At 38.0% G+C, this 23,858-nt stretch overlaps 1 protein-coding gene across 2 annotated transcripts in view; it reads right to left on the bottom strand.

Moving 5' to 3' along the window:
- Window positions 1-23,858, bottom strand: part of SLC44A5 (solute carrier family 44 member 5) — a 103,087-nt gene that overhangs the window by 40,980 nt on the left and 38,249 nt on the right. For both annotated transcript variants that reach the window (XM_087733423.1, XM_087733422.1), the window contains exons 2-3: window positions 11,360-11,408; window positions 2,457-2,530 (exon numbers count right to left, since the gene is read on the bottom strand). In XM_087733423.1, coding sequence (XP_087589549.1) covers window positions 2,457-2,530; window positions 11,360-11,408 — 123 coding nt within the window. The remainder of the gene's footprint in view (window positions 1-2,456; window positions 2,531-11,359; window positions 11,409-23,858) is intronic.

The raw sequence follows: 23,858 nt of genomic DNA, 5'->3' as shown, positions 1-23,858 counted from the left end.
TTCTGCAATATCTAGCACATGGGGTTCTTTGGAAACTGCACATACAAAGCTGACAAAGTTCTAGCCAAAAAATTAAGGAGATTTCTACAGTGCTGAAAAGAGAGTCAAGATCTGGCAGCACAAGAATGCTGTACAGCTAGAAACTGCCAATGCTCTCCTTTCCCTTTGTCCAGGTTGCAGCACTTCAGACTACTGCCTGTCTGCACAGGGGCAGGTCACCAGAGCATTTGTATGCTCAAGAAAACAACAAACATTCCTCTGATCCGAGTCCCGCTTCTTCAGTTCTGGCTTTGCATTTGAGCAGTGACAGAAGGAGAGAGTAGAATATCAATGAAGAATCAGTCAATCAGGTAGGAAGAGGAGGACAACAGCACAGACGTTAGAGGGATGTCCTTCAGACACGGCATACTCCCAGCGTCAAGCGGGAGGCATGGCAGTTCTGCAACAGCTGTGCACAGTCCAGCAACTACTGTTCCTTCTTAGGACTAATAATTTACCTCCTTTTCTTCAGTCTATTCCAGAGCAGGTTTAGTAAGCAGAGATATATACTGCATGTATATTCTGGGAAGTCCCTCTCCAATCTCCTATAACTGGGAGTCGTGTGACTATTTCTGCTCCAAATACTTTCACAAGTCAAATGAAGATTACTGTCAATCTGGATTTAAGCAAAGTGGGAACAATGCAATGAGGCCATGAGGGCAAGAAGATGCTTCATTCCATAGCAAAGGAAAGGGCCCACCGAATCCGAACAGTAGCCAGAACTGTGATGAGAGAGTATATGCATGATTTTGCATACACAGAATCCAGTAGTGGCTACAAAACAAAGAGATCCTGGACTTGTCTCCACACAGATGTCACTGATGTTAACTTAAGCATCACAATTACAGACACTGACCTTGTGAAAAAAATTGTCAAAGGACTGCATTTCAAGTCAGTCTGAAGCTGACCGTACAATAATGCCATGCAGTACAGTTAGGGACTCTCTTCCCAGATCCAATCCCAAAGAGAATTTTATAGCTGCTGTAAACTCTAGAAGTAGGGCATAAAATCAAGTACAGCTTGAATAGCTTCCGAATTCACTTTTTATTCTGCCCACTTTTCTTACATTCATAGGTCTCAAGTTATCATTCATTTTTGGAAACAGAGGCTCAAAGAGATTAGATAAGAAAAAAACAAAGAGTTTTGAAAAGAAATAATTTCTTCCACCTGCAAGCATCATCAGCCATCTGTTACCCTGGTGTTCGCTTCCTAGTGCGGGCTTTGCATTTCCTTGCAAAGGTCCTCCATGCCTCTCACTTGCTGGTATATACCATTTGCTTCCTCACTTCTCCATCTTCCTGAAGACATAAAGGTTCATGACGGGGCAGTAAGTGCAAGAAAAGATACATACAAGAATTCCCAGTGCTTGAGAGAGAGAACAGACTTTTTAGAACATGTTCAGTGCTCAGCTACTACAGGCAAGGTGAGAGGAGACAGCTCAGCATTGTGGCTTGGAGGACGTTACGCTACCGTACAACCGAGTAGGAGGACAGAGTACTCTCTCAGACAGTTATTGGAATCCCCTAGGTTAAAGCAGTCTTGCTTACAGTCATCTTTTCATGCTACAGACAGCAGCTTTTCACAGAATGGGTGGGGTTGGAAGGGACCTCTGGAGGTCACCTTGTTCAAAACCCCTGCTCAGGCAGGGTCCCCTACAACAGGTTGCCCAGGACCACATCCAGACAGCTTTTGAATATCCCCAGGGCTGGAGATTGCACAACCTTTTCTCTCTACAGAACAGAGAATGGTATTACAGAATTATGAAGAAAACAAATGGCTTTTCTTCTATGTAAGGCAGGGCCAAAACAATCTTTTATAAGCAAATTGAAAGAGCTCAGACAGACACGCAGATACAAAGTACACTTTTACAGCATCATTTGTCCTTTCACACACAGGCATACATACCATTGTCTCACACGAAAACAAAATAAAATGGCTATTATTAATGAATATCCTGATGTGCAAGCAACTCTGGATCCCACAATAAATGAAGTAATTTCTCTTACTTCTCCTTTTACTGCTCACATAGGTTCTTTCAGCAATATGTTAAAGAACAAAAAGCCTCTTAAAACCAAAGTGTTTATCTCTAACTTTTGCTGTCAGATAAATGACAAATGAAAGTGAATTTTTCCATCACAGTTACTTTATGACAGCAAAATTATCAAACCATGTCATTTTTACTTGAACACATTTGATTTTGAGTTTTTCATCAGTAAACATATGGTTTTAAACTTCTCCCTAATTACAATAGACACTGAATGTTAATTCATTATTTGCTTCTAAGCAAGGCATTGCTTATTGATTGGAAAGCTTTACATAGATATAAGCAAAAGGGACATCTCAGTTAAAAATTCTAACATTCACAAAGTTGCTTCCCCTGTGTATGAGAAAGCACTACTACACCTGCATTTACTTACCCACAATTCCTAATGCAATGTAACCCAGAATGACAACTATGAAGATCACACAGCAAATAACGTCTGTACAGTGCCTAGGGACAGAAAGAAACACTTTTTAAAAATAAGGCGTCTAATATGACCCTTTGAAAACACTGAGTGTCATAGAGTATTTTAACATCTGAATAAGATGTCTGCATCTGCACTTAGTAGAAGTCCTACTCACAAAGTCACGTTTGAGGTGTAAGGCGCTGCTTTCACAGCAAGACCCAGCAAATAAACGTGTATGCCTTTTGCGTTGTAGACAGCAATACAAACATATTGAGGAATAGGTTTAAATATTCTTAAAACAAATAATAACCTTACAACATTGAATCCATGAGATCACATATGGTATAAGCTACAAGACACCTGCCTCAGCACGTCCCTAAAGCTGGTATCAAATATTGCAAACAATGTGATGAAAGAAAGATTCAGCACATCTTACCTGTATTATAAATAGCTTATGAATGGAAAAATAACAGCATGAAATGAAAAAAAGCCTATATGCAACTACCCCTGATCTCTGCACAAAATTCTGACTCAGCTGCTTGACCTCATTTAATGCAACTAAAATACACTCTATGGAGAGAACAAAAAAACCCCAACATATTGTGGAGAGCCATACCTTCTTTTACAGATAAGCAATCAAAGAACAGCACTCTCCAGTCTGAAAACTGAGCCAGTGAGTAAACTGTGAGTATTCAATTAAATTACTGTCTTCTACTTATTGGTCTGCATATTAAGTTCATGCAGGCAGAGGAGTGGAGATGTGGACCACTAGACTAATTTTTCTCCAGTGTCTGACCTTGATGAGAGCAGTTCCAGGAGTGTAATTAATATGAAGTATGACACTCCCAAGCGAGCAGGAGAAGGTCAGTATGCACTTGCAGAGACCATTGACTCCAAGGGCTCCTGCTAGGGTCAGCAGTTCTCTCCTTCACAAGCCAACTTCACAAGCCCTTGTTTCTAAAGTTGCGTGGAAGCAAAACAGTTACCCTCTCACAGGTCTTTGCAGGCCTCACTGGTTAAGAAACATTTGCAGCTAATGGTCTTGCCAGGAGTTAATTAACAAAGGAGTGAATTACTCATAAAAGGGCGTGCTGCCTAGAGCCGCCTTATCTGAAGGATTTCAATCGCTGTTGTTATTTACCATGTCCTGCTTATCTGACAGTTTTGCTGAAGAACAGGTTGCATAACCTAAAGGCGCATGAACTGTAACCACCCCACTTGGGCAGGGTTCATGTGCGCAGAGCCTGTCGGTGGTGCTCCGGGCTGTCCCCACAGCTGTAGTAACAAACTGCTGCTGTTCTGACCTGATCCAAATCCTGGTCTGCTTTTCCGTGACAGATGAGTGAGCAATAATCACCCTGGGAAAGCTAACCATGCTTCAAGTTAAAGGACTACCTTCACAAAATCAGTGATGTTCATCTCTGCTTGTGAGGCCACACAAGCAGCCAAGTGGATGCAAGCTGAATCTCGCCAGTAAAAGCACTCTTAGAATCCAAACTCCAACTGACACACAGTCATTTTAGGCATCTACCATTCTTTCCATTTTCCAATCTATGTTTCCTCTTACAGAGAACCGTTATTCTTTAGCATAGAGGAGATAGAGATGGCAGATCTTTTAGGCAGTTGGAGAACTTGAAAAGAGTGTCCAGGTGTGGAACAGGAATGAAAAATTCTTTTCTAGAGGGACACAGTTTTAACATCTCACTGAAATAAATTTTTAGTGAGGCCACGGTGGTACAGGTTCAAGGTTAATATGACAGTAATCTAAGAAAGGACAACTGCTTAAAGTAGAAGCAGTGATGCTAAAACAATGCTGGTCATTTTCCCAGCCTCCGCTGAGAAGCAGTACTGACAGTGCTCAAGCTTGGCTCTTGCTCCATCACAGCTGTTTTTAAGAGGTACAATATTTAATTCAAGATGTCTCAGGAGAAATATGGCACCATAAATACTTTAATTGCAACTCCTATAGTCTCAAAAACCTCTTCCAGTCCAATTCTCACAGGTCTCATTTTATGATACCTAAATGCAATTAAAGGTTACACCCATTTGTGCTAAAGCTTCCTTGTAAAGTTTTGCAGAGCCACCACGAACAAGTACCCACAAACACTTTACCAGAATGCAGGATTTTCTGTTCTTTGCAATACACAAACTTACAGTACCTAGTAAAACTCACTGTTGCCAAGTATTTCTGTTATATAAATATTTAAATATATATAAGTAGTACATAGATCCTCTTTTGGGTAGCTTCAGAAAATTTTTAAACAGTTCATACAGACTAATTGTTGTTCATACAAAATAATTACTTATTTTACCAGATACCATGGGTGAAACCCTGGCTCCATTTAACATCATTGTTAGCTCAAGTAGCTCACTTTCAGTGAGATCATAACATTACCTCATAAATACAAGGCTCCACAGGAAAGGAAAAAAAAATGTAAAACATCTAAAATGAATAAATTAAAATAACTCTGTAAAGATACAAGGCTATACTGTGAAGATTCTGCGAGTTTCCAAAGTTGCAGGAACTGGAACGATGGGAATTGCCTCTTCCTAAACAGGAGATACTGGAAGACCATGCATATTGCTGAAACCTAACCAGAAATTATCCAGCCATGCTTTGACTGAAAACAGATTTTGATATGAATTTTTTCAAACTAAGAAGGCAATCTGTTATGGCAAATCTGCTTTTTCGGTTTGTTTCAGGCTAATGAGGCAGAGCAAAATCACTCAGGAGACTGAACTGTTAAACTGAACCCTAAGGAAGATGGATTAATGGAAATATGATTATGAGAATAGGAACTGAGAACACTACTTATGGGCTCTATAATCGTTCTTACAGATAGCACTATCATACTTTTATATAATAATTATGTGTAAACATTCAAAGATTAATGAGCAAAAGCACTTTACATTTCTTATAGTATAGATGATTAAAACATTGAAAATGCTTTTGCTAATAGCCAGTATTGGAAATTTTGATGGGTTTTGGTACTTTTTAGATAACCAAGTTCCGTAATCTGAACCAAAACACAGAGAGTCTATGTATTTGAACACAGGAGTTTCCATAAATTGCTGATAAAACCATCAGATTCATCATTTTAGGTGACGTAATAAAAGACCTTCATTTGGTTAAGTGCACAGTTCAGGCTCCCACATCACGTTTTACTGCTTACTGCTGTCATTTAGCTTAATTTATGGAGCCTGATTTGCTTTTCACCGTCTCTCAGAAACATACTGGCTTCTTGGCTTCTTTTGCTGTATTACATGTGGCAGTGCATGCAAACAATACTTTGTGCATGTGTAATGGCATCCTAGCAAATAAATGAATGCAAAGATAAAATCATTTGCACAGAGTATTAGTGCATAAAAGCCATTTATTCATGGACAGTTCATTCACTTAATTGTTAATGACTGACTAGAACCTTTCTCTGTTTGGCAGTTTCATGCCCAACCTGTCACAAGTGCAATTTTGCTCAAGATGCTGCACTAGCAAGAAACTACGACATTCATTAGCTAAACTGCACTAGCGGTATATTAGCACCTGCAACTAGTCTTGAGCCCAGCACTGTGCAAACACAGAGCAAAATGAGGCTCAAGATGTTCACAGTGTGAGTTTCAGGTTACCACTTTCAACTCTGCTGACACATTAAGGTGACCACTGATGTCCTCACTTCTGAGGTCCTCTCCCCTGCTTGACTAACAGCTTGTGTTTTGAGACTTCACTAAATCATGTTGTGTCAAGGTGACGTTATACTATGCCATACAATGTCATGAATAGCTCTGAAGACCCCTTTCTTCACTGGGGCTGAACTGAGAAGCAAGATCTGCTGTACAAATGGGTATTTCTATCAGCAGAGTGACATTGAGGGCATCATCCTGCACAGCTGAATAAATGTGCAAGGCGCCCTATAAACTAAATGTTTGCAGAGAAAAGTTCCTGCAAAAAGTTCCTTTCAAAATCCCCCATGAATTGCCACTTCTACTGTAGAGGCCAAAACTGCACAGAAAAATATATTTATACAAGTTTTCACCACAAGCTGTTTTCCATCAGCTTGAATTCTGCATTTTCTTAATGAGTACGACTGATCTGCGCTGACCTGCATGGATTTACTAAGTTGATATGTCTTAGTTACAGACACCATGCTTAAGGAACTATTGTTTAGTTCTGGAAAACCCAAATTTCGACATCTGCAAATGAGCAACATCTGTAGACACTGTATGCCCCAAACCAGAAACACGAAAAAAGAACTCCAAGAAAAATGTAGGCTTCCCCAATCATATTAGCGAGTGCACTGCACTTTATGTTGATATAGACAACAACATGTAATAAAACATATATGGACCAATAAAATACCAGTAGTGAGAAAAACAATTTTATATTCTACCAACATTTATCTATGGTAGACTCTTTGTGTAGTCTAAGTAACATCTTTACCAGACTATTTAGCTTAAAAAGCACAAAGGATAATTTAAATGTCAAAATTGTTTATTATTTCAATATTGACCACAGTATCAAGTGATGTGCCATGTAGATATCTGAGTGACACATTTGTATTTGTGAGAAGGTGAAGTTTGTGTTGCTAGCTAAGGTCAGGGATTTTTATTAGGTTTTTTTCAAACTCTTAAAGAAGATAGTAAATAGTTATGGAAATTTACTGATACTCAATTTGTGTGAGAACCCATTAACTAAATTTTCTAATCACAGAGGAAAAGTTGATCTTTGTCTTAACAAGAACACTGAATTTCTAGAAAGATGTTGAGCAATTAAAGATAGTCCAGGAGGTGTCAGGAGTTTTTAAAACATAACAAGAAAAAAATCTACAATGTGCCTAACCACCAAGAGGAATATGAGAAAAACCCAGGAAACTTATGAAGAGGAGGGAGAAAAATAACAAGGGGCAAGGAAAAGAGTTAAGACAAACTCCATGAAATTGGAGATAAGTCAGAAGTGTGATTTATTAACCTGATTTTGCCAAAGCAGTTTAGAAAAATATGCTATGATTGTATTGACTGTATAAATTCCCTTACTGGAATTTAGAGAAAATCTAAATGGAGGAAGACAGTTCATTTTATACGCAAAGTACTATAATTGCATTAAGAAAAAGGAGAAGCTTGTTTTCCCACCTGTATGATAGTATCTGACTGACTTACCCACAAACATATTTAAGATACCTTATGATGATGTTGGTGGAAGAAATGCTTTTTTTATTCTTGAAGAAGCATAACACATTCTATCTAAATTCCTTATGAATCCTTCACTTCACAAGCCTTCCCCACAACATTCCCCCCTTCACCTAGCATTGCCATGAAATACTGAGACCATTCAACAGAGCCCCTCTCTCACATGACAAATCTGCCTGAAGTCCAGTATGAGAGACCATTTCAATGCCAATGGGAGAAAAAGAGAGACAGACAGACAGCTTTAGGGTTGTGACACTACACAAGTGTTCGTACATTCGGAAACTGAGAGGTGCCCAATTTGCTCAGTTCCTAGGGGTGAACTTCTGGGGGCAGGGAAAGGTGGCTTGGAGGAAATTTCTGCCTTTGAGGAATCAGAGATAGCTTAGACTTAAAATACGATGTGCTAGAATTTGTCTTATATGAATTCAGTTAAACTGATCATCAGATCTGGTGCGAGGAAGGTGTACATCTCCAGCACAGACTGACAGGGAACACCAGGAGTTTCTACTTTCCTCTAGAAAGTTGTCTACCAAAACTCCTGCTACATCATTTTGAGCCGAGAAATTGCAGAGCTACTGCTTCAACCTGTAAGCTTACTCACTTGGTGGATGCAATATGTAAAACCTTACAAGTACTTTATGGTAGTAATGAACGTAGATGAACACTTAGTAACATCCCTAAACTATCACTTAAATTCATTCCTATACACAGTGCATACAAAGTCTAACTGCCAGTATCATAAAGATACTTCTCAAATTGGGATCAACTCCCTAAACAAACATTTCCATTTATTTCTAAAATTATTAGCTTTCAGACAGGAAAAAAAGAAATAGATCTTGCGTAGACGAGAACAGCGTGTGTGTTCAGGTGAGAGTATCACAAGGCTGCAGTGTTCTCTGTCATAAATTTTCTGCTGAGAAAGATAAAACTGATAAATAACTTCTGGTTCTCTAATTTATTCTTCTCACTAAGGCTAGCAAATGCTAGTTTAGAACTTATTCTCTATGTTACACTTACATCTGGAAAAACACTAATGAATTACCCATGATTTCTTAGATGCTTTCTGAGCAATTTCACTTTACTTGTAAACTACGGACCCTTCTAACAGGTAACAGACATACTTTCATCTGCAGCACTGACTATCGAGTGACGTCAAGCCAGATTGTTCTGGCAGGAGGCTTTGTAACAAAGTAGTATGTTTCAGAACTACTTTTAGGTTAGATACAACCCACTTTTCAACGCATGTTTCCACTGTACACTAACGTTTCTATGGAGAACAGAGGCAGACAGTCTTGAACAGCACAGAATGAGAATGGAAAAAAATCAAAGGACTGCAGTATGTAGTCATACCAATAAAAGACATCATCTTGACATCTTGATAACATCATTTTGGATTTTCATGAGTTGGCTGGCTCAGAGTCAATCAACGCAGCCATTGCATTTTAATCCTTTTTAATAAAAAGATATTTGCATGAATATACCAAACTCCACACACGACCCCCTTGAGAATGATGGTACTAGCAAAGCACTATACACATTGCCTTGTTGAACACTCCTTTTATCCACCACTGTTCAACACTTTAACCACTGGCAACAGCTCTGTTCTATTTAAAAAAAAAAAAAAAGTTCAGGTAATAATCTTCTTGCAAAGGATCCATCTGACAAAAATTGTGGGAGTAATCCATTCTTTAATAGACATTAATACACCATTATTAAGACTGGGTTTTCTGTTTCTCAGTTTTTCAGGCCTTTAGTGGTTTGGGGGGGATAGCTGGGTGCTCAACAACTCCAAAACATCATTTCTACTCTACACCACCTCCAAAAATGCATCAGCTTCAGCAGTCACGATGATGGGATGTGCCCTTTTCCAGTGGTCTCTGCACCTTTCAATGCAGATATGTACAATTTGCAGCCTATCTCCCTAGAAACCCATCCTCTCAATTTTTCAAAAATGAAGACAAATTTTTTCCCTGACCAATGAAAACTGACAATGAAATCAAAAGCAGGACAAATTATTTTATCAGCAGAAAGCAAAGAAAGATAGGCGTTTCCCCACCCACGCTGTGTTTCCCCACCCACACTGTACAGAGAGTTACGCCAGTTATGGCGAGGCATACAAACAGCTCTGTCCTCACCCACATATTCATTACTACCACTCATTTGTCTGGACAAAACTGTATGCTTTCAGCTTTCTAGTATCTTTTCTCCTACAGAAAAGTGGGAAGCCCCAAAGTCAGAAACAAATTCAGGGAAGATGCCCATTTTCCTCCTGTTGAACTCTTTGGAATATCTTCTGAGAAGGCATTTTGTTCATAGGAACTAGATAGTATTTATTTGCTTGAAAGACTGTGGTTTCTTAATCATTTAATCTTAGTAATTGGAAAAATGAATTTAAAAACCCCAGTGCATTCATTGTCTTGAAAAAAATTAATAATAATCTTAAACTACTTCAAGGGCATGTCTATAGTGTACTGCACAGTGCTGGACTGTTAACCCCAAAAGGTCAGGCAAGTCATTTGGGTATCTTGCAGAAACGGTAGGCTGAATCTAAATCCAAGTGCACTTCCTTGCACAGTATGCTCAATAAGCATCAATGCAGCTATCACTGCCTTACAGTCTACTGTACAACGCAGCCATACCCTTAATGTTTAGGGAACTGATCTTTTTTATATTGTTTCCAACAATATTATCTCATGAAAGCATTATAAAATGCACTGAATATACGTGGTATAGTAGTGTTGCATTGTATTTATTTGGCTGTGTTTTTAAGAAGGTGCTGTGGAATGTACAACTAGAATAGCACACACACATATATATATATAACTGGAATTGCAGAAGCTGTCACAGCAACTACACAGATGTAACAGCAAGCCACAGTGCAAAACGAGTTTTTACTAACTGTATCATGCAGTAACCATAAAAACAAGAGAAGCCCTCCTGGCATACCATCACCAGAGTTTCACCACTCCTCATGCACATGAGAGAAAGGCACAGTAATAGGCTGTTCAAAAATACCGTTAAATTGCAATATTTTAGGATCCAACTCTGCAGTCCACAGCACCACAGGTAGTCTCACTCACTTCAGAGACACTCTTCCCGCATGTAAAAACTGTTCACTCAAGTAAGGGTTTCAGGGCTGAGTCACTCCAGCAGCCAGCCACATCACTGACACTACTTTACTGCTGTCACTTTTCAAGCACTACCTATTTTCTTCCAGGGATTTACCCTGCTGGCCAGTCACAGTACAAATGTAACGGTGTACACCCAGGCTATACTCTGGAGAGAACTAAATAAATCCCTTGATGAGGTGACTACGGGAGCAGGAAAACCAGCTGCAAACTGAAGAACAGAGTGTACCAGGGTTCCAGTCCTGTGCTGTATGGAAACAGGACAGACTGTGTCACGTGGCTGTGGCACCCCAGAGCATAACATGGTCCTACTTATATCAGCACAAGGTAAGACAGCCGGTACTAGACAATATGAGGCATACAGAATTGACATGCAAATTGAAAGAACTTAAAAGCACACAGTTAAATATTCCCAGTAATCATACATCCTCAAGGGTGGTAAGGACTGTCTTCTGGATTTAAAAGAACTGCAGAATCAAATTCACAAGTTTTGTGAACAAATTTTTTTATCCCCTGTTCACTGCAAAACCAAAAGAATTAAATAGAATGAGTTAAGATATTTACCTGTTATGAATAGGTCCTCTGAACTTTGGGTCAAATTTCCTTGGTTCACCTGCATTTAAAATAAAACAGTATAAAAATATGTCCTTATTTAAAATAAAATCTATAGAGAGGGGGGTGTTAACAGCAGTCTTCGAAGAACATCTTCCATATATTCTTATTTAATCAGTTCTGTTAAAATAATTTCATGCAGGCAATATCAGTAATTCACCAATACAATTACCTAGTTTTTGTAGATGAGATCAAAGCTTTTTTCTTCTAGCTTAAAAACTTTGAGGGCCTCACATTTACCACATGATAAATTACCTTTAATGTACATCCTATCACTACACCTATGCACAGTGTTCACAGGAGAAAGTTGCTGATATTTGAGAAACAAGGATTACATCTCACAGTCACATGCTAAGTGTGTTTGGCAACAAGTGAGTGAACCTACCTCTCTGGAGCTACAGCCTAAGCCCTTCTGATCTTTCTCTAAAGCAACAGTTTGGAGTCATGTTTGTACTTAATGTTATACTTATAGTCTCGCAGAGTTATTTGTACTTCCCACTGCCTTGGTTACAGGACTTTATAGACAGAGTTGCAGGTTTGCCCTTTTTGCATTGGGCTTATCAGATGACAAAGCACAGCTGGAGACTGCAGAAATTCAGTGTTGACCTTGCTCTACACTACCCTGCACATAAAGTGTAACTGCATGGGCTTCTCCAAAGCCAGAGATGAGGTACAGCGCTGCAAAGCAGGCAGAAGAGCATGCGTTTCAAACATCTTCGCTAACTCTCAAGTGGATGCACCCACCACATATCCCAGTGTAGGAAGCAGAGCAGGTTTTAAAGTTACAGTTGATTACGCACACACCCTGAACATGGTTGTTGCTTTATATGAGTCTCAGAACAACTAGAAGGTGAAGTCGGGTCCCTCCTAGAAACAGGCCAGAGTTTACAGATGGAAGGAGTCAAACGTGATACATTTTTTTTTTTTACATGGCTATCCTGGTTAGCATAGTTCCAACTGATTCACTCTACACATACGCAAACTGTATTAAGAAACTGTCAAATACTAACCCACCAATCTGTGCTTCAAATGTGAACTTGAATAAGATGAATTACAGTATGATTTCACTTGGGAAAGAGTAACAAAAATTTATGGCAGAATTTAAATTTTCAACTTTCAAGCTACTGTATGAAGAGAAAGAAGCACTCCTTCATTCAACAGCCCAAGATTTGGATTCTTCCTTTTGAAGCTAGCTATTCAGCTTTATGCAATTTTTTAAAGTTCACTAATTACGGAGATTTACTGAACCAAACTTCGTGCAATGAAAATTACTTCTTCATTCAACTGTCAACACTACAATACAAATTACTGTTTCAGAGTGCTTTCTCACTGCCTTCTTAAGGATCTCCTCTTCTGAATATACCTGGTATTAAAGGATGTTACCAGCCTAAGCTTTCCCCTGCCCACAGAAAAAAATACTTATTTTCTTCAATTAGAGAACTCAGGAAGTTCTCAAAAGCCGAATTTACTTATTAACTAAATGCCAGACTGTTCTTGGTTTGTATCAGAAAAACCTTATCAAAATACACACAGACCAGTACAATAAACACAGCAGATAATAAAGTTCTATTTGCCCTTCATCTGAGGTGTTCAGGCCCACCTTACCAAGCTCCTAAAACAAATAGATTTTAACACAGAAGAGACTGGGAAAGCTAAAACTTTGGGGGAGTGATGTGTGACAGCAATGCTGGGGAGTGGAAGATGTAAGTTATGCTGTTACACAGGTACTACGGGAACCCACCATGGTCCAGAAAGCAAGTGTAATATACACAATACCTAATGCTGGGCTAAAACCTCTATTTTGAAGAATGTTTTTGTACAGCAATTTCTACAGAATAAGTATTTCTACAAAATAATTGATTTCCAGAACAATTCAGAGTCTGTAACATTACTCCCTATTGACAGGTTCTGGCCATAAGGCATACTGAAGTGACCCTTTGTTCATTGCTCATACAGGACCCAAGGTTAGCATGTGAGAAGAGCCACACCACATCACAATAAAGATGCACTGAACCCATACCCTGTATCTAACAAGGGGCCATAGTGAATACCTGAGGCGAAATGCAAAATCAAGTCAAACATAGCGGTATTTCCCTAAAATTGAGATTGCAGAGATTTGTAACTGCACTTTTCTGAACCAAAGGTAGTGACTTTGTATTAATAGTTGTGCGTGAATTTCTTCCTCATTCATTTCATAAATCTCTCTTTAACTTGCATACACTTTAACAATGTGCAATGCCTCACATCACTGAGTACTACAGGTTAATGAAACATTGAAGTACTACCTCCTTTTGTCTGTTTTAAGCTTGCCATCGGTCAGCTCATACCTGTATAGCAGCATGGCATGCTAATAATAATTTTACAGGTTATTATATTTCTCTTTACTTGTCTATCTTCAAAAGTCCTAGTCTGTTCAATTGTTTCTCGTACATAAGCCATTCCATACTTTTGGTCATGCTTATATTCCTTTTCTGTACCTTTTTCAGTGCTACTATATATCACTGGAAAAGGAAGGGCCAGAACTGCACAGGATATTCACCACAAATATTGGCTGTGATTTATACAATCATATAATTACTTTCTCTATTTGATCTCAGTCCATTCCTAATAATTCTTTCTTACAGTCTACTTGGATTTGGGGGCAAACACTTTCACTGAATCATCCATTAAGACCCCAAGTTCTCACTCTTGAATGTCAGTAGTTAGCTCAATCCCACTACTGGAGGAACCTGTTCTCCAAAGCTATTCAATATTTTCCTTAACAATTTGAACAAAGAAGTAGAATGAACACTTTGAAACTGTGCAGGTGACAAGTGTTAAAATACTTCTGGAGACAGAATCAAAGGGATTTTGATAAACAATTTAACAATTCAAAGTTATTTTCATAAACTGACAAAAGTTATGAAGACAAACTCCATTCACAAATCCATACAGAATAATTGCTTTCAACAGCACTGACGAGAAGAACCCTAAAGGATTACAGCAGACTACAAACAGAGAATGAGTCAGTAAAGCGATGTCTTTGCAAAAAAAAAAAAAAAAAAAGCACAATTCATTCAAGAAGTGTGAGCATGACTGGTGAAGTCACTGTTCCTTGTGCTTGGGACATGTAAGGCCTCAGCTGAAAAACTATTTCTAGATCATGGCACTAAAATTTCAGAAGATACAGACAAATTGGAAAGAGTAGGACTGATTAGAAAGAAGACAGTAAGAGGTTTACAAAAAGCAGTAAATGAATGGAAACTTCAATGACTGTGATTAAGGGAAGGAGCACAAAACAACAGGTACATATAACAAAACAACAGGTATATACATCTGCAAATACCATCCAAAAATGACAGTGATCCGTTGTTCTGAGCTTCCTCTATCAGAAAGAGAAGCTAACTTAATTTACAGCAAAGATGGTTTAGATTAGGCATTAGGAAACCTTTCTGAACCCATGGGCAGCTATACACTGGAACAGGTTTTCCAAGCATACTTCTGAATTTTCCTCACCCTAAGCTTTTAAGAATGGATTAGACAAATACCTGTTGGGAATAGAATAGGAAAATGTATCACCTCTCAGCACAGAGAGAGCCAAATGGACCTCTTGAAGTTCATCTAGCCCCACATTGCTGTAACTGTCTGGTTACAGCCAGCTAAGACCTAGCACGCCCCAAATGTATTTTAACGTGCTTGTTTGTTTTCATCTGTTCTCACACGTTATGCATTGTTTACTTTTCAGATAGAAAGGAGTGATTTCTGATCTCCTTGGTACGGTAGCAAGCTAGATTTTAAAAAACGCAATAGACTTTCAGCAGGGAAACCACACACTTATATTTTGCTTATAGATGTTTCTCCAGTCAGTCTGTGTTGTACTGAGAAAGCTTGTTGACAGAGGCAATCTCCTGAGCTTCCAGAATGTCTCCATTAAGTAGAATGGTTTTATAATGTAACCAGTTGGGGAAGATGTAATGTGTTTCCACAAGTGCCCTCCTTTCCATAATAAGGTCATTATTAACAATGTCCATCCTTGTAAATAGCTCAAGTTTTGTTATTTATGTCGTATCTGTGTGGTTCTGAAATGGAACAAAGAAAATGCATGATAAAAGATACATGTATTTATGGAGCATATTCAAGTGTAGTAGGTGAACTCCACAATACTGCTACAATGAAAACTAATATCCACTAATTACCAGGCAAGAAGATAAAACCAGACAAAGCACTCCAGAAACGAGCTCTGATTCAAATGGAGACTTTCATCTCCATCAGGCAAGCAGAGGGATGCTGTGAGATAGTAACAGTCATTAACAGCAGTAAAATTATTGCAGTACTGCAAACTTCTTCCAAGAACTGGTCCTCACTGCCAGCAGTCAGCATGCTTATCATGGCACGGTGCAGTGCAACACTGCTCAAACTGTCTTCCTCTGTCACTTAGCTCTTGATATAAATCCATCACAGAATATGGCAGTTTACACAGGAAAAGGCAACTATATTCTAAGTTAAAAAATACACTAAAATTCACTGACAGAAGTAGTCTGTAGCATCACTGGAACACTCCTTACCAAAACATATGACACAGCAACTGTGATCATAGTTTCACAGACCAACAGAAAAAAGAAAAATGCTGTTGTTTGTTTCATTCTCATTTTTCCAACTTAGATATCAAATTCCCTACTTAATTACTACCATTCTTTAAAAATTGAGAAGATTCTTTGGGAGTGAAGTGGGAATTATTTATGTTATTGGTATTTACGTAGTTCCTGGTAAAAGCAAACTAATTCCTTAGCTATAAAAGCCCAAACATATTTAGAAAGCAAAAAAAAAAAAGCTTTAGGAGTTTGGTAGGCATAAGGAAGAAAGCAGTGGTGTGGGATAATCACTGTCATTTTTTTGCTAGAATTAAAAACTGATATGATATTCAGTCTTTGCAGATGAGACAGATTATTTCACAGGCTGCTTTATAATAGGAAACTTTTGTATATTGAATTAGAATATCATTACAAGAAATATTTCACATGATATTTCATTTACCAATTCTGACTCCAAACAGAATATGAATTTAATTGTTGCACTTTATTACTGTAATAATTAGAAAAAAACCAAATCTAAATTACTTATCTAAAATAAAAATTGACAATATATAGATAAAGTTTACCTTTGATCTGCAATTTAAATACACCAGCAAATGTCATGCTGGAAAAAAATTAGTATATTGCTAGTAATTGAAGAAGTTATAGAAAACCATTTGGGGCTGGATCCAAGCCCATTGAAGTCCATTGAAATAGCCCAGTTGAAATAAATGAGATTTAGATCAGGTGCTTATGAATCGCTGTAAGAAAGCAGGGAAATTACCGTGTTTTCCATAGTAGTTTTCTTCATCTCTATCCATGTTACAATACCTGGATCACTTTAGCAAGCTGCGTGAGATATTAACAGTGGACTCCTGTGTTGCTAGCACACCTTCCCCAGCAAGCACAGATACACAAAAATACTACTGAAATAGATTTTAAAATAAAGCTCAGTGTCACGGACTTCTCCAATCAGAACGGAAATTCACAAAGTAGGCAGGCCTTTCTGCAAATAGCAAGATATCACTGAGTGCCTTGCCCACCTACTCCAAGGCAGTCTGATAGTACGAATGAAGAGGAATGACTCTTACCAGCTCGTGTTAACCTACAATGTATAAGCAGAAAGGGAAATGTCTGCACCTCAATCCCATTTGTAAAATAATCTTACGGAAGTCAATACAACCGAAAAAATTACTGATGATTTGCTAACTGAGGGTAGGCATCACACTGTCAGTAATTATTGCGCTTTTGTAGCCTGTGCTACTGTGGGAGAAAATAGTCTTTACATGTCACAGCTGGCCAAATCTTTCTTCCTCCATACACGTGACCAGCTCCCCCAAAGTACAAGTCAGGCAAGTAGGAAAAACAAGATTTACTCTGACACGTTTAAGTCTAAAATGGAAACTCTCTGCTGTGTATCACATTTTCATTCAAGTGGAACATTTATCTGTAGAAGTAGTCATAATTTCCTAAATTATTTTCTTAATAAAATGTATATTTCATATTTCTGCATAGCACAAAAGTGCAGAACAGAAGAGTTAGCACTAGAAAGCCTTGGCATTGTTAGTTTAGATACTGTAATGCCTATATACTGAAAGGAAGTACAAGGCATTGTAGTTAGTGTGCGAATCCAAAAGCCTGAAGCCATTAAAAAAAAAAAGCTAGTAACCTCTCCTTTTAGCCACAAAGGAACAGAATCCCCATGCGGTGATCCTGACCAGTATGAAATTTCCATTCGCTGCAGAATATGATTAAAACACCAATTGTAGAATTCTGTAATGAGAAACATACACGCTTGTATATACACTCCTACAATAGCTTTACAGACAGGGCTGAACTACATGCAGGAACTACAAAAATAATGTTTTTAAGTCAACCCTGTCACTGTGTAGCACACAGTGACAAAGAAGAATGATCTCATATTATAGTTCACAAATGATGCCTGTAATATGAAGTCACAGCCCATTTTGTTATTACAGAACTTAACAGCAATGTTCTAATGTTTACCGAATTAGATACTTAGTATAACCAGTATCAGTAAACAAAGGTAAAAATAATATGATGAGAATGTAGATTGATCTTTTGTAAAATACTAACCATTGACTGAATTCTCATACTTAATTACCTCCCAAGACTTCCTGCTATCCTTAGGCAAATAAAGAAAAAAAGGCAAAGCCGAGAAGCCAAGTGATTATGATTCTACTGTGCTCCTACTCAAGTTTGCACCTCTGTCAAAGGCTGCTTCAATAAATCTCATTATAGTACAGTAACAGAAGGCCTTGAACAGATAGTGCTAAACACAGATGTACAAGAACTAACATGGCATTTGGCCAGCAATATATTACCCAACTCTAATAAAATGCTATTTCTGCTTCAATAACTATTAGTTTCTTCAGGTTTCTTCCTTGGTGTTTGGTCAACAATTACATGTGCCTGTGCCTAGAATAGGTGTGGCTTTTTAAGAGAACAGTATTTTTATTAGAAAGGCATTGGAGCGGAATGTGTATGTGCTGCTTCCCTCTACTGGAGTAAATAGGTATCTTCAAGTAATTAAAAGTATTCCTAGAATATGCCTCAGCAATAGTAATGCCTCCTTTAGGGTAAGTGTACACCATCTGCTAATTCAATGCTCAAAGATACAAGTGCACAAGCCAACAAATTAGGCTGCTCATAAATGCTCGGGATGTATTAGGACTGAATGAGATTCATCCCAGTTGATGTTCTCTAAAAAATCATATGAAGATTTTGATGCTTTTGCCCTTCTGTCCTGGGTAGGAGTAGGAAAAAAGAAAATAATACAAGTTCTTGGAGAATTCATCTGTGCCTTTCAGAAGCAGAAACTTCTTGAACATATGTGAAAGCCTAATCTTTGCAAGGTTTACAGTCTAATTTTGCGAAGAATCCAAATAAATGTTTGAGACGTACTACTGTTTAGTAGCAGTCAATTTAATTTCACTCAAAGATTTTTTTTTAGGCAATCTTAAGCTACATTGTAAGTCACATGTAATGTTCCTTATAAAGAAACAGCCTAACGATCCTAGTAATATAAAATAATACGTTATTGCTGTAGGACACAAATGTGTAGAAGCAGTCTATTAAGTCAAAAGGTTGATATTAATATAAAACCAGCTCTTCCAATGAGTCTTGTACCAGGTTTACAGGGTTTTTTTTCTCTCTTTGAAAGACTCGTGTGTAACTTGTTTGTTATGAGATCATACACTGGTACACACATACATTTCAATTATAATAAAAGCACACTTACGATTCCTCTCTTGTGTGACAAATTATACTAAATGGTAGCTGCCTTTGAAATATCTTTTATTGTGACAGTATGAGTTTCTGCTTGTTGCTCCTTCAGCCAGAAAACCTAACAAGGAGATGAATACAACTCACTTTGAATTCCATTTTTAAATCCCAAAGAAGACAAACTTTTCTGACTTTGGGTTGTGGAAGGGTTGTTGTTCTTTTTTATTTCCTATTAGCCATTCAGGCAGACAGATTTTTTTTCCCCCAGAAGAACAATTAAATGTGTTAATTTTTTAAAAGTTGAGAATTCAGCATAGAAGTCTCAGAGAATGGATGCCACACATTGAAATGTGAGTTATCAATATCACTGCATTAAATAATTATACTAGAATTGTAATGTCTTGATCCTATATTAAATCACAGGCTAGATTATGTATGTCATGTTTGTTGGAAACCTTGCATTGCAGAAGACATCCCCTTGGTTGTTTCTTCATGTGCCCACACATGCATATTGAGCTCTGGTACCTTGAGCATTACAAATTAATAGAATAAAGATAAAAAAACTAAGTAAAATATTTGCCTTTGCATTTCAAACATTAATTTAGGTTGAACAAAATGGTACAAGTAAAAGCTATTAGGGACGACAAAATAACTTTAAAAATGTCAACATTAGGTGATTAAAGTCAGGGCTAAAGAGGGATTCTAGGTTCTTACAGTGGAATCCAGAGCTCTATGTCACTCAGGCCATCTAACAACAGCAAAATTGAAATCTATCAAAACAGGATAGTGGTATCCAGCACACTGAGGCAGGGGATGATTAGCTTGCCAGTAAAAAAACACTGAATAAATAAATGCATCTTCAGCTCAGTTCTCTACAGGTACTTGGGTACCTAATTCTGGGCAAAATTCACAGCCCTGCATCCTTCCCTGGAGTTTCTATCAAAAAAACAAACAAGGCATTCTTTCCTTAAAAACACAGATGCCAGAAGAGATAATGGTGCCTGTCTCCCACTAAACAAATAGACTGTTCCAACTTAAGATGCAAGAGATCTAAATTCAGACCCATACTGCACAACAGTAGGCTGGAAGACATTCCCTTACACGTGAACAGAAAGGTCCTCCATGCAGCTGCAAGGGTTACTGTCAGAAAGAACACAATTATGTACATGATAGGGTAGCTCATAGTGGATCAACCAAGAATCCTCTCCCTACTCCAATATTTAATACATAACATACAGTCAGACCAGTAAGTTCTTTCTTTCCAATACAAAAAAAAAATCATTTTTTCTTCCTTTCAATGTTTTAACTAAAAATTTCTTATTATGCTATTACACAGAATTTAGCTTTTTTCTGCCGGATGCCAAAAGTACTCTTATCATTCATCTCATTAGAAATTCCCAGAATGCAAAACTTCAAAAAGATCTAACTGGTGGCTTGGATTGCATTGGTAATAGTAATGCAAGAGGAAAGTTATTAACAGTAATGAGAAACCATTTGCTCTATCATATGACAATCATGCAGATTTCAAAGAAAAACATCTTGCAACAGGTTTTTGATCAACTCACAAAACAGGAACTGCAGTAACAAATAGCAGCGAGAACACGCAAATTTTTATTAATGTACATTGCAGTAAGTTCTCCAATAAGCTACACACCCAAGGGAACAACTCTTTGTGGTGCTATACACTTACTACTGCATTAGACTAGTGTGAATTCATTCCCCCTCTGGAATTTTCAGAAAGATTAACACATGGGGAAAAAAGGTTGTGGTTCAACAGCAGAACAAAGGACACTAGTTGAAATGCTCCATCTTCTACATTCTCTAACCACTCCCACATAATTCTTCCAATTCATTTCCAGGTCCACACATTCCTTTCTTCCTGTAGTTCTCCATCAGCTTTCCACTACATTCCCTGTTTTTCTGGAAAGGCAAAAGCATATGCAATGGGTGTTTTGGAATTACATTGTGATCACTGGCTGACCACTATGCTCAGGTTATTAGTCCATGGACAGCCACCACTCAGAATGTTCAAGGGGCTAACTAGGGAGGCAAGGGTCACGCAGGGCGCACTCATGAACTAGGCAAAGTGTTGAAACCCAAATGATACTTGAATCCAGTACTGCCTTTATGCTACTGATACTGGCTCATGACTTGCAAAAAACAGAGCGGTGAAGAGGAAAGAGGAGGTGGCAGATGAAACAAACAGGTCACCTCATCACATAAGTGTCCTTTTCTTTACACAGTTGCAGGGCCACAAATCTTCACATGCAAGTCACAATTTTCCGTCCACGTTCAGTCTGAGTTTCAAAAATGACTGCCACTGACTACAGTGGAGCTGAGGGCATGCAGCACTGCTCACAATCCAAGTGTCACCTCCACAAGTCTTACTGAAGAACATGATAAAAGAAGAGGGGGAAAACACAACACAGTGAAAGACAAGGGTTTAAGGAGGTTTCAAGAAGACCAAAGTACTGTGTACTTCTGTGCCAGTTTTACCCATCATACAGACTCCTTTGCTTCCCAGGCAGTCCAGGCTATAAGCACTACATACATACATACCATAAAGAGAATTGCATGGAAATCCTAAGGTCAGTGACAGTCCAATGGAGAAGGCTGACCTTTTTTTCCACTGTGGTAAGAAAACTAAGCACTAAATTAGGTTCCAAGAATCCAAAACTTTAAAATTAATGTTATTGCATTGTCCTAATTAGTCATGTATCTGAAGAAACATGATGTTCTCCATGTCATAGCCACAAGACAAAGGGAATGACAGCACATCATACACCCAGCTGACTATCAGTTTGTCCAAGAATTGTGCAATGTTTTTTTCTGAGGTGGTGCCTGAATATGTTGTCCACACTCACTTAAGATCAGACAAAACATCAAAATCTGTTTGACCAGCATGATATGATCAAATTTCAAAGATCCGCACCTAACATTCTTCTGTTACTAGTGATAACATAGGCTATTAGGCAGATTTTCAAATACACCAGTTGTCAAAAAACTACCCACAGAAAGGGCATTTAAAATGTATACAGTTAATATACTACAACTTAATTAATCAATCACTGAACTGCAATGCTGCTATGTGATCAAGAATACTGATAGCTAGTGGAGGTTTTACATTTCTTTAAACTTCAAACAATAAATTTGCTGGCAGTTTGGATCACCTACACAGCTTCATTAAGGCTTCCATTTCAATGGGCTTATTAGCTCTTCCCCCAAATTCTTCTTTAGAGATAAAATAACATCTATTCTTTTGTCTCCCAGCTTCCATTTCTTATTCTTGTTCTGCGACTATTGCAGCCACGAGTTCCGTGAATTTCCAAGGAAAGACACAGATACCAAGGTGCTTCTGAAATGGAACAAATTGTGTGGGAACTACTTCTCTGCAACTTCAACTATTCTGCAGTTCTATGAGACATTTTGTCAAAGTGAGATTGGGCCCAGAAGACTGGATGAACTCTAGAGAAAAGCAAGGTGTTATCATACAGTTATGTTTGATGTAACTGTTTTGTTAAATACTTCCTTTTCCCAACACTTTTACTTATTAATCCAGCTAGGAAGGTTGCATGGTCTTGAAACATACTCTGATGCTTCAGAAAAAAAAGCATCTAAAATAAAGTCTTTGATGATGCTTTAACTGGAAAAAGTGATGTTTTGAAATAAGAATCAGATGCTTCCTACCCAGGATCAGAAAACGCCAGAGGTTTCCATTTCTAGGCTGCTTTACTCCAATTGATGTAGAACGACAGACGCTAGCCAAGGACTTTTTCTCCTAGCTGAGTCTCTAGCCCCAAATGCTTTATACTATTACACTTCATTGCAACCTTTTCGAGTTTATCTTATGCTGTAAAATGCTGCATGCAGATACCATACCATCTGAGACCTTTTCTATAAACCATTAAAATAACATTAAAATAACACTTTCATAACCTTAGAAGGAGGGTATTATCTATCAGCATTTACCATTAATAATTAAACCACTGCACTATTTCTACTGGGAAAGGAAGTACAATGATACACATTTTTCACATACAAAAATGTCAGGTGGAGGAAACAAAAGCTGGATTATTCTGGACTTTGTGTACATCATCTGTTTGCCACTATTTTATTTGTACAAATGCATTCAATAACTTTGCAAGCAAGGGGACAGTCAGACCCACAACCTTCTGAATAAACCAGTGTCAAATTCACAAAAGCCATCCTGAAACTGCACTAATCGGAGCCTTAACAGCAATGCATAGTTTTGAAGATCTGTCCTCCTCTGTATACCAGGCCTTTTCTAATTGCTGCTCATTTAAACTAAGAATGGCCAATGGTTGCCTGGTTTTGGTTAGCTGAATTTGTCTAGTGAGCTAACGTTCTCTGTGAAAATTAAGCATCAAAAATCCTAATGTAACATGTTGTTAAAATGTCCAATGTAAAAGGTACATAGCTATCATGTGTCTCACATTTGGAATTATGGAACAGCATAACTAATGTGTAATTTTTCAGTCATGATTTCTTCTCCAGTTCTCAGAAGGCGAAAGAGTAAGATAAGGTTCTACTACCCTTTCTTCTTTTTTTTTCCTTTTTTTTTAAAAACATTTTAAAATGCAGCTTGTGTCTTGAAAACAGCATTTCATATGTCCAAAGTTTATAGACAGTTACTT

The sequence above is a fragment of the Nipponia nippon genome, unplaced genomic scaffold (assembly GCF_047370975.1).
Source record: "Nipponia nippon isolate SJK-2023a ecotype South Korea unplaced genomic scaffold, ASM4737097v1 scaffold_5, whole genome shotgun sequence".
NCBI classification, from domain to species: Eukaryota; Metazoa; Chordata; class Aves; order Pelecaniformes; family Threskiornithidae; genus Nipponia; species Nipponia nippon.
Note: the sequence above shows the minus strand (reverse complement) of the source record. Positions and strands in the feature narration are given on the sequence as shown.